This window comes from Lissotriton helveticus, chromosome 3_2 (genome assembly GCF_964261635.1).
Source record: "Lissotriton helveticus chromosome 3_2, aLisHel1.1, whole genome shotgun sequence".
In the NCBI taxonomy this organism is placed as follows: Eukaryota; Metazoa; Chordata; class Amphibia; order Caudata; family Salamandridae; genus Lissotriton; species Lissotriton helveticus.
In genome coordinates this window covers 389487511-389507892 of record NC_136062.1, presented here as the reverse complement: position 1 = coordinate 389507892, position 20382 = coordinate 389487511, and the positions used below count along the sequence as shown (strand labels likewise).

The 20382-nt window shown below is 44.8% G+C and overlaps 1 protein-coding gene across 3 annotated transcripts in view; it reads right to left on the bottom strand.

Annotated features, from left to right (window-relative positions):
• CTTN (cortactin) overlaps window positions 1-20382 on the bottom strand; it is a 277969-nt gene that overhangs the window by 10222 nt on the left and 247365 nt on the right. For all 3 annotated transcript variants that reach the window (XM_078684298.1, XM_078684300.1, XM_078684299.1), the window contains one exon: window positions 12360-12540. In XM_078684298.1, coding sequence (XP_078540424.1) covers window positions 12360-12540 — 181 coding nt within the window. The remainder of the gene's footprint in view (window positions 1-12359; window positions 12541-20382) is intronic.

Sequence of the window (20382 nt, the reverse complement as noted above, 5' to 3'; positions counted from 1 at the left end):
TGCCTCCTCTGGTGATAAAGAAACCGATGTTGTTGGTCTCGCCACAGGAGTTGGTCGAGGATTGTCCATCATATCCCTTAATTCCGCCCGGCTGTAATTTAGGGGATGTTTCCTCGTCATGTGCCTATGCATGGTATGATTACCATAGCTGTATTTTTTGTCCGTCCCTCTGGACAATTGTTCCTTGCATATGAGGCATGTTGCGTACCTGGCATTGACCTTTTTTTGGCCACGAGGGATGGAAAAAAACTGCCAGATGAAACTGGGTTTCTTTCTTGAAACCCGGGGCAACTCTTCCAGGAATTGGGGTTGTTCTCCCTCCTCATCCATCTCTTCATCTTCCTCCTCAGTGTTGGTAACCACCTGGGGAGGTGGTCCTCTCTTCCCATGAGGAGGTGGAGGTGGTGGTGGGGGTGCACCAGCTGAAGCAATCAGTGAAGCCATTTTCATACAATCAAAATAGGTCTTCCAAGAAGCAAAATAGGTCTTCCTCTCACAATAATGAAAGTCAGAGTGAGGAAAGAAGGAGTGGTTTTCATCATTTGGAAAAAACAATACTTCTCAACCAATGAAAAGTGTTATTTTTAGGTCACATGACCTAGCCTTCCATAATTATGAAACTAAAAGTGAAATGAACCAATGAAAAGTTTTATTAACAAGTCACATGACCTCTCACGCTCATGTTACGCGCTGCGGAACGCTCTCCGGTTAGCTTCCGGGTCGCTCCCCTTCGCGCCGCGGTCCGCGCCCCGGGACACTTCCGGGTGCGCTAACGCGATACGTCACAAGACGCATTTCGCGGCAACGCGATACGTCGCGCTTTCGCGCCAGGGATCGCTTCCGGGGAGTTGCGTTTCGCGCCTCGGTCCGCGCCCCGGGGCACTTCCGGGTGCGCTAACGCAGTACGTCATAAGACGCATTACGCGGCAACGCGATACCGTCACTATGTTGATTTGTTACCGGTTCGCGGACCGGATCGCGGAATCGAATTGAGCTAACGGGAAGCTTCCCGGTTAGCGGACCGGGAGCGAAACAAAAAAAATATTTAAAAAAATGTATTAATAAACATATAAAATATATTTTTGGATTTAAAGAAGAATACATTTTACAGCTGTAGATATTAGCTTTTAAAAAACCAATGAAATTCACTGAAAAAACCATAGGTTATAGACCATATATAGTTAGGAATTAGCATTTACAAAACCTTGAAAATTCACTGAAAAAACCATAGGTTATAGACCATATATAGTTAGGAATTAGCATTTAAAAAACCTTATTTTACTCACACAAAACCATTGAAATTCCATATATAGTTAGTTGTACTAACTATATATCGCGCACCCGCAATCCACTGCTGATCATGTCACATATTACATCATTCATGACATGGTCAGTGACATCACTGATGACATCACTGATAACATCTCAAATGACATCACTGATGACATCACTGATGACATCTCAAATGACATCACTGATGACATCACTGATGACATCTCATTTGACATTACTGATGACATCACTGATGACATCATTCATGTGATAATACGATGAAGCTCTTCAGACTCTAATATAACCTTAGATACAGTAAGTGTAAACAGACACTCACAGACTGTCACTCATCCATAGAGTTACACACACACCTAGTCAGTCATGCAAAGAATCAATCACACATCCATTTTCTCAACTATACAGTTATACACACCTTACTTATTCAAACATATACTAACACATATTTACTCTCTTATACAATCCCTGATACAAGTTCACAATGATCCATACAGCCACTCACACATTCACTGGCTCTTATGCACAGTTATTTATATATGTCAACTCTCACATGTACTGTGTTTTACATATGTACTTACTTTTACATGTAGCACTGAGATATCCATTCACTCAGCAATACACTCATGCACACAGTCAACCGCCCATACAGCTGTTTCCACATGCACTTTTGAACCCATACATCTAGTGAATCAACTGCTCACACATCTATGCACAGAGTCATACACCTCCCAGCCACCCATACACACTCTCAGTCTCCCATACAAATACGTAGGCAACCAATCAATAACGCATATAGTTAATCATATAGCTAATGATCAACACATGCAGCAGTTTATAGAACAACAGACATAATGATGCACAAATTGAGACAGTTTAGTCACTAACCCATGCACTCAGTGAGACACATTTAACCACTCACTCATACAGTCAGTCATGCACCTACTAAATCCTTCATCCAGACATTTATACATCCACTCATTCTTAAATATGTAAGACATATTTTAACTTTACAGAATTATACAGTCACTGGATGACGTCATCAGTGATGTCATCAGTGATGTCATTTGAGATGTCATCAGTGATGTCATCAGTGATGTCATTTGAGATGTCATCAGTGATGTCATCAGTGATGTCACTGACCATGTCATGAATGATGTAATATGTGACATGATCAGCAGTGGATTGCGGGTGCGCGATATATAGTTAGTACAACTAACTATATATGGAATTTCAATGGTTTTGTGTGAGTAAAATAAGGTTTTTTAAATGCTAATTCCTAACTATATATGGTCTATAACCTATGGTTTTTTCAGTGAATATATATATATATATATATAAATATATATATATTCACTGAAAAAACCATAGGTTATAGACCATATATAGTTAGGAATTAGCATTTACAAAACCTTGAAAATTCACTGAAAAAACCATAGGTTATAGACCATATATAGTTAGGAATTAGCATTTAAAAAACCTTATTTTACTCACACAAAACCATTGAAATTCCATATATAGTTAGTTGTACTAACTATATATCGCGCACCCGCAATCCACTGCTGATGATGTCACATATTACATCATTCATGACATGGTCAGTGACATCACTGATGACATCACTGATGACATCTCAAATGACATCACTGATGACATCTCAAATGACATCACTGATGACATCACTGATGACATCTCAAATGACATCACTGATGACATCACTGATGACATCTCAAATGACATCACTGATGACATCTCATTTGACATTACTGATCACATCACTGATGACATCATTCATGTGATAATACGATGAACCTCTTCAGACTCTAATATAACCTTAGATACACTCAGTGTAAACAGACACTCACAGACTGTCACTCATCCATGGAGTTACTTACACACCTAGTCAGTCATGCAAAGAATCAATCACACCTCCATTTCCTCAACTATACAGTTATACACACCTTACTTATTCAAACATATACTAAAACATATTTACTGACTTATAAAATCCTGGATACAAGTTCACAATGATCCATACAGCCACTCACACATTCACTGGCTCTTATGCACAGTTATTTATATATGTCAACTCTCACATGTACTGTATTTTACATATGTACTTACTTTAACATGTAGCACTGAGATATCCATTCACTCACCAATACACTCATGCACACAGTCAACCGCCCATACAGCTGTTTCCACATGCACTTTTGAACCCATACATCTAGTCAATCAACTGCTCACACATCTATGCAAAGAGTCATACACCTCCCAGCCACCCACACACACACTCAGTCTCCCATACAAATGCTTGGGCAACCAATCAATAACCCATACAGTTAATCATATAGCTACTGATCAACACATGCAGCAGTTTACAGAACAACAGACATAATGATGCACAAATTAAGACAGTTTAGTCACTAACCCATGCACTCAGTGAGACACATTTAATCAGTCACTCATACAGTCAGTCATGCCCCTACTAAATCCTTCATCAAGACACTTATACATCCACTCATTCTTCAATATGTAAGACATATTTTAACTTTACAGAATTATACAGTCACTGAATGTAGTCATCAGTGATGTCATCAGTGATGTCATTTGAGATGTCATCAGTGATGTCATCAGTGATGTCATTTGAGATGTCATCAGTGATGTCATCAGTGATGTCACTGACCATGTCATGAATGATGTAATATGTGACATCATCAGCAGTGGATTGCGGGTGCGCGATATATAGTTAGTACAACTAACTATATATGGAATTTCAATGGTTTTGTGTGAGTAAAATAAGGTTTTTTAAATGCTAATTCCTAACTATATATGGTCTATAACCTATGGTTTTTTCAGTGAATTTTCAAGGTTTTGTAAATGCTAATTCCTAACTATATATGGTCTATAACCTATGGTTTTTTCAGTGAATATATATATATATATATATATATATATATATATTCACTGAAAAAACCATAGGTTATACACCATATATAGTTAGGAATTAGCATTTAAAAAACCTTATTTTACTCACACAAAACCAATGAAATTCCATATATAGTTAGTTGTACTAACTATATATCGCGCACCCGCAATACACTGCTGATCAGGTCACATATTACATCATTCATGACATGGTCAGTGACATCACTGATGACATCACTGATGACATCTCAAATGACATCACTGATGACATCTCAAATGACTATATATGGTGTATAACCTATGGTTTTTTCAGTGAATTTTCAAGGTTTTGTAAATGCTAATTCCTAACTATATATGGTCTATAACCTATGGTTTTTTCAGTGAATTTCATTGGTTTTTTAAAAGCTAATATCTATAGCTGTAAAATGTATTCTTCTTTAAATCCAAAAATATATTTTATATGTTTATTAATAAATTTTTTTTAATATTTTTTTTTGTTTCGCTCCCGGTCCGCGAACCGGAAAGCTTTCCGTTAGCTCAAATTGATGCCGCGACCCGGTCCGCGAACCGGTAAGAAATCAACATAGTGACGGTATCGCGTTGCCGCGTAATGCATCTTGTGACGTACCGCGTTAGCGCACCCGGAAGTGCCCCGGGGCGCGGACCGAGGCGCGAAACGCAGCGACCCGGAAGCTAACCGGGGCGCGTTCCGCAGCGCGTAACATGAGCGTGAGAGGTCATGTGACTTGTTAATAAAACTTTTCATTGGTTCATTTCACTTTTGGTTTCATAATGATGTAAGGCTAGGTCAGGTGACCTAAAAATAACACTTTTCATTGGTTGAGAACTATTGTTTTTCCCAAATGATGAAAACCCCTCCTTCTTTCCTCACTCTGACTTTCATCATTGTGAGAGGAAGACCTTTATTACTACTACTTCAGAAATGGCTTCAGTAGTTGCTTCAGCTGGTGCACCCCCACCACCACCTCCACCTCCTCATGGGAAGAGAGGACCACCTCCCCAGGTCATGACCAACACAGAGGAGGAAGAGGAAGAAATGGAGGAAGAGGAGGGAGAAGAACCACAGTTCTTGGAAGAGGTGCCCCGGGTTTCCCATAAGAAAGCCAGTTTCATCTGGCAGTTTTATTCAATCCCTCCTGGCCAAAAAAAAGTGAATGCGAGGTATGTCACCTGCCTCATCTGTAAAGAAAAATTATCCAGAGGGACGGATAAGAAATATAGTTATGGGAACTATACTATGCATAGGCATATGACCAGGAAGCATCCACTCAATTACAGCCGGGCGGAAATACGGGATTTGCAGGAAAATCCAACATCAACTCCTGTGGCCAGATCAAGATCAACAATTTCATTGACACCAGCAGAGGCACGGGAAACTGTGCCAAACATACAAGAGAATTTTGGCCACATGAAACACACTTGTATGCACTGTGGTGCGTTGATAGCATGTGGCAATATGAGTATAAATGCTATCAACCTGGCTTATGAACATCATAATTGCCCTAACCGCCCCCAGTAATTTTTTTTTTGCTCCTGTTGAGCCCTTTTCAATGCCTGTTTTTTGTTGTTCCCCCCCCCAAAAAAATATAAAATCGTTCAAAAAATACAAAAAAAAAAAAAAAAATTCAAAAAATAAAAAAAAATATAAAACAACAAAAATATAAAAATAAAAAGTTCTTTTCAGAACTACCTTCCCTTTCAAAAAAAATTGCTAGAATGTTTAGCACTCTGGCAAGCTCTATTTCTTTTGGTTCGCTTAAGGTTCGCGAACCGGGGCGCTCCCTGGGAAGCGCACCATCAAAAAAGGTGGGAAAGTAGTTTACAGAAAAAATTAAAATTAAAAAATAATCAACAAAACCAACAATCAATTAACATACAGTATTTGAAAAGTCTATCATTCATTTTTCATTGCAGTACGCTGCCCAGAACGCTTCCCGGTTCGCGGACCGGGCGCTACCCACGCAAAAAAACAAACACATTTTTTATTTTTTTTTGCCCCGCGGGGCCCTTTTAACGCCTCCACTTTAAACCTAGGGGGTCAGGGAGGATCTACTATGCCCCCTTATGGTTATTTCCCCCTTTGTTTTGGCCTCCTCTGGTCTCTCAATCCTACCGAGAGACAAGATGGCCGCTCCGGACTGTTTAGAATGTTGACAGACACCGGAGAGCCAATCAGCTTCGCTACGCGAAGTTCCGTTACGCGTAAGGTCCGCGAACCGGGGCGCTGCCCGGTCCGCTGTTACAGATATATATCTTTTTTTAAACGTTAATTTCTCAAAATCCACTGGAGCACATATATTGAGACCTACAAAAGGCACATCGGGCTACCAGTCCCTACAATTTTGCCAAGTTTCGTGCAAATCCATTCAGCCGTTCGGGCTAAAAGTGAGGCCAACCGCCCTATGGAAAACTCAATGTTAAAAACACGTTTTGGGACCCCCCTTTTTTCTCGACCCCCCCTGGACGAACCCCCGCCCAATTTTCAGGGGCTGCTCAGAAACAAAATGTGCCATTTTCCTGAAAATTTCAGCCAATTCCGTCCACAAACGCCAAAGTTATTAGACATAGAATTTTCAAAAATCCCATAGGGAAAAAATCCTAACTATATATACCTACTGGCGACCGCCAGTAGGTAATATATATATGTATACACACTATACCTAATTTTGGTATAGTATACACAGAGCCAGCTTCCTACCTTGGTGGCAGCGGTGGGATCAGCCAATCAGCCTGGACACGACTGTTCGGTCGTTTTCAGCGGGCATCTCTGAGATGCCCTCTGTGTGCATTTTTCATTAAATCGGGTTCAATATGCGGAGAAGTTTGATACCAAACTACAGTTTTCAGTAAAGCTATTATGGTACCTTGAAGTTCGTAATGACAAATTCCCAGTACCATATACTCTTAATGGAATTACTGCACTTACAAGGTCTAAGAATTGGCTTAGACACTGTAGCGGTATAGGGATCAGGCACCTGTACCCTCGCCTCTGGTGTAGTGCACCCAGCACGAAGGGTAGCTGATCTATACCAGGCCAGTGGGTTGTAGGCATGGGACACAGGGATGTGTGCCATGTCAACTCTTCACTTTGTTTGGTACCAAAACACGCAGCTTGCAAAGGCAGTGTGAGTGTAAAGGTACAGGGCCTCATAGGGTGGTACAATTAGTGCTGCAGCCCTTAGAGGTCTTCTCTGGTCACATTGCCCTGGGTACCTATGGTACCATTAACCAGGAGTTTACCTGTGACCAGCGAGTGCCAATTGGGTTTTGTCTTCAATGTAGTTTTAGGGAAAGAACATAGCTGATTGGCAGGGGCCCATGGCACACTCAGTTAAAGCACAACATCATAAAGTTGGGGCAGCCATGCAGAAAGAGCACTGTCTCCCCGCTCCCACTGGCAAGCTAGCTACATTGGGGACAGATAGCCTATCAACAGTGAAAACGAAATACACTGTATTTCACTATTAGGGCATGAGAAAATACAACAAATCTCCTATCTTTCAAATACATTGGATCTTACCCATTGAGCTACTTTGGACCTTCGGGGTGACTTAGATGTAGGAAAAGGGAAGGAGAGAGCCTGGTAAATGGGTGCATTTTCCAGGTCGACATGGCAGTAAATAACTGTGTGCAGACACTGCAGGGGCAGGTCTGAATTGAATTGAATTTAAAAATATTTATTAAGCGCAACGTTCACCATACGGTTTCTTGGCGCTATGGAGGCAAAAATTAGCAGTAAAAAAAAAAAAAAAAAAAAAAAACTAATGGGATAACAAGAAAAAAAGGAATTTACATTGGGAAGGCTTGAGTAAAAAGAAGGGTCTTAAGATCTTTACGGAAGGCAGAATAGTGTGTGGCCAAACGCAAGTGATCGGGAGGGAAATCCAAAAGGAGGGTACCAAGACAGAGAAATTGGATCCGCCCCATTTCTTGCGTCTATACCGGGGAACCTGGAGGAGTGATTGAGTGGATGACCGCAGCTCGCGGACAGGGATGTACTCTTATTAAAGAAGAAATTAAGGCAGGGGCAGTCCCTTGGCGTGCCTGGAAGACCATACATCCAGTCTTAAGAGATCGCTCCTTAACAGGCAGCCAATGTAGTGCTTTCAGCAAGGGGGTAGAGTGGTGATAGCGGGGGAGACCATAAATCAGTCTGGCTGCCTGGTTTTGGACCAGCTGGAGCTTCTGCAGACTATACGCCGGGATACCGTTGTAAAGGGCATTGGCATAGTCCAGCCGGAAGACAACCAGAGCGGACATGATTAACCTAAGAGCGGAAGGAGGAAAGAAACGAGAAACAGAACGGATAGTTCGGAGTACAAAGAAACAGGAAGAAACCACAGAACTAATTTGTGAATGAAGGTTGAGATGATTATTGAGTTTGATACCCAGAGTTTTAACTGAGGAAGAAGGTGTAGGAGGGGATCCCAAGGAAGAGGGCCAAAAAAGAGAGTTCCAGGGACTGGAGGAACCACCTGTAAGGACCAGTTCTGTTTTGTCAGGGTTCAACTTCAGATGGTTGTGGTTCATCCAGTCCCTGATGAAGATCATGATAGACTGAAAATTAGACATAGAATGAGAGGAAGAAGACAGATTAAAGATAAGCAGGAGGTCATCTGCATAATTAAACACAGTGACCTCCAGCTTTTGAAGAGCGAAGATCAGAGGGTAGATGTAGAGATTAAACAGAAGGGGAGAAAGAGAAGAACCCTGAGGGACACCACAAGTGACTTTAAGTTGGGTGGCCGAGAAATCCCCCAACCGAACCGCCTGGGCATGGTCCCTCAGGAAGGACGATAGCCACACCAGGGCTGAGCCCTCGACCCCCGCCGCTCCGACATGGGACAATAGGATGGAATGGTCCACCGTGTCGAAAGCGGCGGAGAGATCGAGAAGCACCAGGGCCTGGTTATTGTCTTGGTCCATTCCTTCCCTGAGATGGTTCAGGACCGATACCACGACGGACTCGGTGGAGTGCCTGTGCCGAAAACCAGCCTGGCGGGACGCAAGACCACCATTGGCTTCCACATGGGCACTGAGGACTGATGTAACGTGTCGCTCTAGTACCTTGCCCAAATAAGGCAGGAGGGAGATGGGACGATAGTTGGCTGGAATGGAAGGGTCCACCCCAGGCTTCTTAAGGATGGGGACTATGGTGGCAGATTTAAGGGCTGGGATTACCACGCCTTGAGCCAGCGAGCTGTTAAGAAAGGATATAGGCGGTTTGGGACAGACAGAATAGATCTGTTGCAAAATGTAAGCTGGGCAGATATCCGCCGGGGAGACAGATTTTATTTTGGGGAGTATTGCAAGAAATGTCTCCTCAGTGAGCGGAGGGAAAAAAGAAAGAGCCGTGGGCAGTCGGGGGAAAAGGCTCAAGAAAAACGGGGGAAGGAGGTGGGATGTTGGCTCTGATGTTGACAATTTTTTCTAAAAAATAAGTGTTCAAAGAATCACAGAGGGACTGGGAAGGGAAGGGTTTAGGAGTGGCCCTGTCAGAGTAAGCCAAGTCCTGGACAATGGAGAAGATCTCCCTGGATTTGTTCTCCGCTGCCAGAATGTTCGCTGAAAAGTAAGTTGTTTTGGCACTCAATATGGCTTTTTTGTAATCATTCAGCAAAGATAGATAACACTTTTTTAATGGGGGCAGTAGTCCATTCTCCAATGCCTTTCAGCCCGCCGGAGAGTCAGCTTCTTTGTCTTTAAATCGTCACCAAACCAACAATTTGACTCCTTTGATCTTTGGGTGGATATTCGTCGTAGTGGGGCTACCTTATCACAGCCTCCAGCAAGCCAGGTGTCAATAGCAGTGGCTTGAGAGGTGGAGGATAGGCCCTCTAAGTTAGGTGCAGAGATCAACAGCGAGGATGACAGGGCAGGAAGGTCCACCCTATTCCAATTTCGTGCCCAGATGTTTTTGGCAGGTGGGATCTTTGTTGCCAACTTAGGTTGGAGAGAAAAGGATACCAGGGCGTGGTCTGACCAGGGACATGGGGACACGGTCATGGAGGAGACCAAGGCATTGAGAGACCAGACCTGGTCTAGTACATGGCCGTGAATGTGCGTAGGGGTGTGCAAATGAGATGTAAAATTAAGGGATGTGAGCGAATCAGAGAATTGTTTGGAAGCTGTGCTTTCCTGAGGGTCAGTAATTGAAATCCCCTAGTACCAGAATAGAGGCATGGTTTATCGCTAAGGTGGCCAACAGATCCTGAAAGGCCGGCAGGAATAGATGAGATGACTGAGGTGGACGATACATCAATAGACAAGTAAGCGGGGGAGAGAAGGCCAGTGATCGAGCTACCAAATGCTCGGTGGAGTTAATAGTGGGGGAGGGAAGAAATTGAAAGTTGTGCTCGGCTCGAGCTATAAGGGCTACGCCACCTCCTGACTTGCCCCCTAGTCGGTCTGCACGAAGAGCCACATAAGGGGAGGAAGTGCGGCCAACAGAGAGGGCAATGAGGTGTCACAGAACCATGTGTCTGTTAGGAGTAACATATCAGGCTGGTGAGTATCCAACAACACAAATAGCTCTTGATGGTGTTTTACGGCCGACCTGGTGTTAAGTAAAATAAGAGACAGGGGGGGGGAGGGGATACGAGACTAGAGTCAGGAGGGTGGGACAGAGAGAAAGTCAAGTTGAGAGGTGTAGGATAATGGGGATTTAGGTAGAGGCCAGAAGCAATAATGCGCCTAATGGTGGAATTTGCTAGGGGCCAAGGGCCCCGGAGAGCATGAAGGGCCATGGGGGAATAAGGAGGGACATAAGGTCGCACCCCTAGCCCCGTCCGGCCGCGGACGGGCGCAGACGGGCTGGACTTTGGCTCGACTTCGGCGCGCCTTCGTCGCGCCCGCTGCGCTCCCTCATTGGGGGACGGCTAAATAGGGGCGGAGCGCGGGGGTGTGGCGTCGAGCTAGGTCGCCTGACCTGCCCAACTGAAGATGGCGCCCACACTCCTCCGAGCCCTGAAGGAAATCTAAAAGGTAAGGCTCCAGTTGCCTTTGAAAAGGTGCAAAATGATTTTAAAAGATCGGCGCCGCTATTCTCACTCAGCAGGGCGTCAGCGTTTTTACAGTCTCGTATGTCCAACTGCAGGCGCGAACCCACTGCCACCGGGGTCGCCTGCCTCCAATGCTGAGCTCTGAAAACGCTGCTCCTAAATAGGGGTGGAGCGCGGGGGGTGTGGCGTCGAGCTAGGTCGCCTGACCTGCCCAACTGAAGATGGCGCCCACACTCCTCCGAGCCCTGAAGGAAATCTAAAAGGTAAGGCTCCAGTTGCCTTTGAAAAGGTGCAAAATAATTTTTAAAGATCGGCGCCGCTGTTCTCACTCTGAGATACCTTTGAAAGTTACTTTTGTTGGGGGCAACCAGTGCCGCAGACACACTAGTAGCAGTTGATTTACAGTGCGTTGTACTAGTGACTTAGTAGTAAATCAAACAAGCCACTTATGGAAACACCAATCCATAAACACAATTACATGGAGAGCATATGCACGTTTGCCTTGAATAGCAGTGGTAAAGTGTCCTGAGCCCTAAAACCAACAAAAACGAGGTCAAAAGCGGGAGGCCAAAAAACTTCTGGGGGAGAACCCGCTGAAAAGGCCAAGTCTAACTATTCTGAATGATTGCATAGCTTGGTGTGCACCATTTTCTACGTGGAGCCCTTTGGAAGAGAAAAAAGACATAAAAAGAGTTGGACTGAAACAAGTAAAGTACACAATTTTAAAAGGATACTTTAGTGAAGCTCTTTTGGTTTTTTTCCCCCAGAGTGAATGCATTTCTACATCAAGTGTTGCATCTGTTTCAGCTAATATCTATGCACATTTACCAAAGGAAATTTCAGTTGAGGATTTATAAATGGTTTCAACTAGATTCACTTGCAGCATAATAATGCTCCCAGCCAACATCTGCAGGCCATTTGTTAGAATATCGGTTAGGCCAAATCATTCTTCCTGTCTTCGGAGATCAGTAAATAAAGTACAATTAAAATAGATGATAGTAACATTCACACCAATTCGAAATGCAACATGAAACACGATATAAAAAACATTTAATTATGAAAAAAGAAAATGGATTCAAAAAAATCTGAAACGTCTCTTAATAGGATGAGAAGAATACTTACCAATAGGATAACTTTCTCCGCCTTCTGCCGTTTCATAGACTGCCTCAGACCCCTCGGGTTCACGCTGGCTTATCGCCTCCTGGTAGTCAGATTCCTCTGCTTCATACACTGGCTCTGGTTCCTTAGGTTGGGCTTTACTTGAACTCTTGACACTTGGCTCTGTCTCATAGGCATATGCATCCTGCAAAGAGGCCAACAAATAACCTGTAAGCTTAATTCAGAATCATCGTCCATATGACTCTTGCAGGCATCAATAGCAGCTTGAGCAGATCTCTTCACAGACCAGGAATGAACCGTCAATGTACAAACTTGTCTCATGACTGATATGCCCATCTTCTTTGTAGAGATGCAGGATTTAGCTTTCACCTTCTAAATCTGTGTACTCAACTGAACCCTGAAATCTAAGGGTCAACAGGTAGTGAAAACTATTTCTGTAGTTTTGTTGCACAACTCCAAATAAAGAATATTATCATGATGCACATACCCAGTTCTTTTCCACAAACAGGAAAAAAAAATCTGAGCAAAGAATCTTTTAAGGAGCTCAAGATAACAAATATAGTATTGACATACAGAGAAAGGGAAACCAGTAGCAAAGATAGGGGGTAATAAGTGTAAGCCCCATCGGTCACACCACCACAGAGTGCATGTTGTAGATTTTGTTCCATTCCAAAATTGTTTGAGTAGTCCTCCATCGTGGTGGAACAAACTATAGAAGTCCTTTGTCGTCTTAACTGCAAAACACACTGCTCATTTTACTCTTCGAAAGAAAAGTGCAGCTGGCTGAAAATGAATTTTACACTGAGGTACGAGTTACTTACCTTCGGTAACGGTGTATCTGGTATAGACATTGTCTAGCCGCAGATTCCTTAACTTAGAATATCCCCAGGCATGAGACGGGATCCGTAATTTTTTTGCAGCAGTACGATCCGCCCCCGATAACGTCCTCGTACGTGACATCAGCGAGGTCATACATGTCCCTCCTGGCGCTCTGATGTCAGTTTTCTTCAGAGAAACTCTTCTGTGGCACAACACGGAGCCACTAACTAAAAACTGTGAAAGTATGGGAACAGTGTCGAGGAATGACAGGTTGGAAGACTCCAACCAAAAGACAGAATAGACATCGCCTACACATACGTGGAGGTTGTGAGAAAGAGTCCCGCAGGCCAAGTGGAGGCCCCTTCCGAGTGCAACCAGGGCAGAACATTACAACAGACAGAAATAGACTGATAGTGCCATGTGGAACTGTGGACAGAGGTAGGAAACAGAACACCACCGACCCTCAAAGAGGATGACCACGTGGAGACTAGGACCCAGAGGCAGTAGAGCAGACTGAAGGGAAACTGGAGAGGGAAACTAACCTTCCCGTGAATCAAAGGTATCATATAACAATAAAGAAGTCCCTCAGCAGAGGTCAACTGTATATGAAAACACCCAGGGGAGCGCAACACCCTGAACCCCCTGAAGATAAAACCCAATGGCAACTGAAGAGGCCAGTGGAGAACACCACCAGAAAAGGTCCTCGCAGAACGGGGAGGATGGGTGGGCATTAAGGAATCTGCGGCTAGACAACATCTCTACCAGATACATCGTTACCGAAGGTAAGTAACTTGTACATCTGATCGAGACATCTAGCCGCAGACTCCTTAACTTAGAATAGATACCACAGCCATACCGAGAGAAAGAGAGAAAACGAGAGAACGAGAGAGAGAACGAGAGAGAGAACACGAGAGAGAGAACACGAGAGAGAGAACACGAGAGAGAGAACACGAGAGAGAGAACACGAGAGAGAGAACACGAGAGAGAGAACACGAGAGAGAGAACACGAGAGAGAGAACACGAGAGAGAGAACACGAGAGAACGAGAGCAAGAGAGAACACGAGAGAGAAAACGAGAGAGAGAACGAGAGAGAGAGAAAACGAGAGAGAGAGAGAGAACGAGAGAGAGAGAGAACGAGAGAGAGAGAGAACGAGAGAGAGAGAGAACGAGCGAGAGAGAGAGAACGAGAGAGAGAGAGAACGAGAGAGAGAGAGAACGAGCGAGAGAGAACGAGAGAGAGAACGAGAGAGAGAACGAGAGAGAGAGAACGAGAGCGAGAACGAGAGCGAGAACAAGAGAGAGAACAAGAGAGAGAGCAAGAGAGAGCAAGAGAGAGAACGAGAGCAAGAGAGAACGAGAGCAAGAGAGAACGAGAGCAAGAGAGAACGAGAGCAAGAGAGAACGAGAGCAAGAGAGAACGAGAGCAAGAGAGAACGAGAGCAAGAGAGAACGAGAGCAAGAGAGAACGAGAGCAAGAGAGAACGAGAGCAAGAGAGAACGAGAGCAAGAGAGAACGAGAGCAAGAGAGAACACAAGAGAGTACGAGAGAGAGAACGAGAGAGAGAACGAGGGAGAGAACGAGGGAGAGAGAACGAGAGAGAGAACGAGAACAGGAGAGAACGAGAGAGAACGAGAGAGAACGAGAGGGAGAACAAGAGAGAACGAGAACAAGAGAGAACGAGAACAAGAGAGAACGAGAACAAGAGAGAACGAGAACAAGAGAGAACGAGAACAAGAGAGAACGAGAAAGAACGAGAGAGAGAGAGATTGAGAACGAGAGAGAGAGAGAATGAGAAGAGAGAACGAGAGAGAAAATGAGAACAAGAGAGAATGAGAGAGAGAGAACGAGAACAAGAGAGAACGAGTACGAGAGAGAGAACGAGAGAGAGTACGAGAGAGAGTACGAGAGAGAGTACGAGAGAGAGTATGAGAGAGAGTACGAGAGAGAGTACGAGAGAGAGAACGAGAACAAGAGAGTACGAGAACAAGAGAGTACGAGAACAAGAGAGTACGAGAACAAGAGAGAACGAGAACAAGAGAGAACGAGAACAGGAGAGAACAAGAGAGAACAAGAGAGTACGAGAACAAGAGAGTACGAGAACAAGAGAGTACGAGAACAAGAGAGTACGAGAACAAGAGAGTACGAGAACAAGAGAGTACGAGAACAAGAGAGTACGAGAACAAGAGAGTACGAGAACAAGAGAGTACGAGAGAGAACGAGAGAGAGAGAACGAGAACAAGAGAGAACGAGAGAGAGAGAATGAGAACAACAGAGAGAGAGAGGGAACGAGAGAGGGAACGAGAGAACGAGAGAGAGAACGAGAGAGAAAACGAGAACAAGAGAGAACGAGAACAAGAGAGAACGAGAACAAGAGAGAACGAGAACAAGAGAGAACGAGAACAAGAGAGAACGAGAACAAGAGAGAACGAGAACAAGAGAGAAAACGAGAACAAGAGAGAACGAGAACAAGAGAGAACGAGAGAGAAAACGAGAACAAGAGAGAACGAGAACAAGAGAGAACGAGAGAGAGAACGAGAACAAGAGAGAACGAGAACAAGAGAGAACGAGAACAAGAAAGAACGAGAACAAGAGAGTACGAGAACAAGAGAGTACGAGAACAAGAGAGTACGAGAACAAGAGAGTACGAGAACAAGAGAGTACGAGAACAAGAGAGAGACCGAGAGAGAGAGAGAGAGAGAGACCGAGAGAGAGAGAGAGAGAGAGAACGAGAGAAAGAGAACAAGAGAGCACGAGAGAGAACGAGAACGAGAGAGCACGAGAGAGAACAAGAGAGAACAAGAGAGAACGAGAGAGCACGAGAGAGAACGAGAGAACAAGAGAACGAGAACGAGAGAGAACAAGAGAACGAGAACGAGAGAGAACAAGAGAACGAGAACGAGAGAGAACAAGAGAACGAGAACGAGAGAGAACAAGAGAACGAGAACGAGAGAGAACAAGAGAACGAGAACGAGAGAGAACGAGAGAGAACGAGAGAGAACGAGAGAGAACGAGAGAGAACGAGAGAGAACGAGAGAGAACGAGAGAGAACAAGAGAGAACAAGAGAGAACGAGAGAGAACGAGAACAAGAGAGAACGAGAACAAGAGAGAACGAGAAGAGAGAACGAGAACAAGAGAGAACGAGAACAAGAGAGAACGAGAGAGAACGAGAGAGAACAAGAGAGAACGAGAGAGAACGAGAGAGAACGAGAGAGAACGAGAACAAGAGAGAACGAGAGCAAGAGAGAACGAGAACAAGAGAACGAGAACAAGAGAGAACGAGAACAAGAGAGAACGAGAACAAGAGAGAACGAGAACAAGAGAGAACGAGAGCAAGAGAGAACACGAGAGAGAGAACGAGAGAGAGAAAAAGAGAGAGAACGAGAGAGAGAACAAGAGAGAACAAGAGCGAACGAGAGAGAGAACGAGAGAACGAGAACAAGAGAGAACGAGAGCAAGAGAGAACGAGAGCAAGAGAGAGCGAGAGCGAACGAGAGCGAACGAGAGCGAACGAGAGCGAACGAGAGCGAACGAGAGCGAACGAGAGCGAACGAGAGAGAACGAGAGAGAACGAGAGAGAACGAGAGAGAACGAGAGAGAACGAGAGAGAACGAGAGAGAGTACGAGAGAGAGTACGAGAGAGAGTACGAGAGAGAGTACGAGAGAGAGTACGAGAGAGAGTACGAGAGAGAGTACGAGAGAGAGTACGAGAGAGAGTACGAGAGAGAGTACGAGAGAGAGTACGAGAGAGAGTACGAGAGAGTACGAGAGAGTACGAGAACGAGAGAGAATGAGAGAGAGAACGAGAGAGAGAACGAGAGAGAGAACGAGAGAGAGAACGAGAGAGAGAACGAGAGAGAGAACGAGAGAGAGAACGAGAGAGAGAAAAAGAGAGCGAACGAGAGAGAGAACGAGAACAAGAGCGAACGAGAGAGAGAACGAGAGCAAGAGAGAACGAGAGCAAGAGAGAACGAGAGAGAGAACGAGAGCAAGAGAGAACGAGAACAAGAGAGAACGAGAACAAGAGAGAACGAGAACAAGAGAGAACGAGAACAAGAGAGAACGAGAACAAGAGAGAACGAGAGAGAAAACGAGAACAAGAGAGAACGAGAACAAGAGAGAACGAGAGAGAAAACGAGAACAAGAGAGAACGAGAACAAGAGAGAACGAGAGAGAGAACGAGAACAAGAGAGAGAACGAGAACAAGAGAGAACGAGAACAAGAGAGTACGAGAACAAGAGAGTACGAGAACAAGAGAGTACGAGAACAAGAGAATACGAGAACAAGAGAGTACGAGAACAAGAGAGTACGAGAACAAGAGAGTACGAGAACAAGAGAGTACGAGAACAAGAGAGAGAGAGAGAGAGAGAGAGACCGAGAGAGAGAGAGAGAGAGAACGAGAGAAAGAGAACGAGAGAGCACGAGAGAGAACGAGAACGAGAGAGCACGAGAGAGAACGAGAGAGAACGAGAGAGAACGAGAGAGAACGAGAGAGAACGAGAGAGAACGAGAGAGAACGAGAGAGAACGAGAGAGAACGAGAGAGAACAAGAGAACGAGAACGAGAGAGAACAAGAGAACGAGAACGAGAGAGAACAAGAGAACGAGAACGAGAGAGAACAAGAGAACGAGAACGAGAGAGAACAAGAGAACGAGAACGAGAGAGAACAAGAGAACGAGAACGAGAGAGAACAAGAGAACGAGAACGAGAGAGAACAAGAGAACGAGAACGAGAGAGAACAAGAGAACGAGAACGAGAGAGAACAAGAGAACGAGAACAAGAGAGAACGAGAGAGAACGAGAGAGAACGAGAGAGAACGAGAGAGAACGAGAGAGAACGAGAGAGAACGAGAGAGAACGAGAGAGAACGAGAGAACGAGAACGAGAGAGAACAAGAGAGAACGAGAGAGAACGAGAGAGAACGAGAGAGAACAAGAGAACGAGAACAAGAGAGAACGAGAGAGAACGAGAGAGAACGAGAGAGAACGAGAGAGAACGAGAGAGAACGAGAACAAGAGAGAACGAGAACAAGAGAGAACGAGAACAAGAGAGAACGAGAGAGAGAACGAGAGAGAGAGAACGAGATCAAGAGAGAACGAGAGAGAACAAGAGAACGAGAGAGAACGAGAGAGAACGAGAGAGAACGAGAGAGAACGAGAGAGAACAAGAGAGAACAAGAGAGAACAAGAGAGAACGAGAGCAAGAGAGAACACGAGAGAGAGAACGAGAGAGAGAAAAAGAGAGAGAACAAGAGAGAACAAGAGCGAACGAGAGAGAGAACGAGAACGAGAACAAGCGAGAACGAGAGCAAGAGAGAACGAGAGCAAGAGAGAGCGAGAGAGAACGAGAGCGAACGAGAGCGAACGAGAGCGAACGAGAGCGAACGAGAGCGAACGAGAGCGAACGAGAGCGAACGAGAGCGAACGAGAGCGAACGAGAGCGAACAAGAGAAAACGAGAGAGAGAACGAGAGAGAGAACGAGAGAGAGAACGAGAGAGAGAACGAGAGAGAGAACGAGAGAGAGAACGAGAGAGAGAACGAGAGAGAGAACGAGAGAGAGAAAAAGAGAGCGAACGAGAGAAAGAACGAGAACAAGAGCGAACGAGAGCAAGAGAGAACGAGAGCAAGAGAGAACGAGAGCAAGAGAGAACGAGAGCAAGAGAGAACGAGAGCAAGAGAGAACGAGAGCAAGAGAGAACGAGAGCAAGAGAGAACGAGAGCAAGAGAGAACGAGAGCAAGAGAGAACACAAGAGAGTACGAGAGAGAACAGGAAAGAACGAGTGAGAACGAGAGAGAACGAGAACAAGAGAGAACGAGAACAAGAGAACGAGAACAAGAGAACGAGAACAAGAGAGAACGAGAGAGAGAGAGATTGAGAACGAGAGAGAGAGAGAATGAGAACAAGAGAGAACGAGAGAGAGAATGAGAACAAGAGAGAATGAGAGAGAGAGAACGAGAACAAGAGAGAACGAGAACGAGTACGAGAGAGAGAGTACGAGAGAGAGAGTGCGAGAGAGAGAGTACGAGAGAGAGAGTGCGAGAGAGAGAGTACGAGAGAGAGAGTACGAGAGAGAGAGAGAACGAGAGAGAGAACGAGAACAAGAGAACGAGAACGAGAGAGAACGAGAACGAGAGAGAACGAGAGCGAGAACGAGAGAGAAAACGAGAACAAGAGAGAACGAGAGAGAGAACGAGAGAGAGAACGAGAGAGAGAACGAGAGAGAGAACGAGAGAGAGAACAAGAGAGAACGAGAGAGAGAACAAGAGAGAACGAGAGAGAGAACAAGAGAGAACGAGAGAGAGACCGAGAGAGAGAGAGAACGAGGGAAAGAGAACGAGAGAGAACAAGAGAGAACGAGAGAGAACGAGAGAGAACGAGAGAGAACGAGAGAGAACGAGAGAGAACGAGAGAGAACGAGAGAGAACGAGAGAGAACGAGAGAGAACGAGAGAGAACGAGAGAGAGAGAACGAGAGAGAGAATGAGAACGAGAGAGAACGAGAGAGAACGAGAACAACAGAGAGAGAGAGGGAACGAGAGAACGAGAGAGAACGAGAGAGAAAACGAGGAGAGAACGAGAACAAGGGAGAACGAGAGAAAACGAAAACAAGAGAGAACGAGAACAAGAGAGAACGAGAACAAGAGAGAGAACGAGAGAGAACGAGAACAAGAGAGAACGAGAACAAGAGAGAACGAGAGCAAGAGAGAACGAGAGCAAGAGAGAACGAGAACAAGAGAGAACGAGAACAAGAGAGAACGAGAGAGAGACCGAGAGAGAGAGAGAGCGAACGAGAGAGAGAGCGAACGAGAGAGAACAAGAGAGAACAAGAGAGAACGAGAACGAGAGAGAACAAGAGAACGAGAACAAGAGAAAACGAGAGAGAACGAGAACAAGAGAGAACAAGAGAACAAGAACGAGAGAGAACAAGAGAACGAGAGAGAACAAGAGAACGAGAGTAAACGAGAGAGAACAAGAGTAAACGAGAGAGAACAAGAGAAAACGAGAGAGAACAAGAGAAAACGAGAGAGAACAAGAGAGAACGAGAACAAGAGAGAACGAGAACAAGAGAGACGAGAACAAGAGAGAACGAGAACAAGAGAGTACGAGAACAAGAGAGAACGAGAGAGAACGAGAGAGAACGAGAGAGAACGAGAGAGAACGAGAGAGAACGAGAGAGAACGAGAGAGAACGAGAGAGAACGAGAGAGA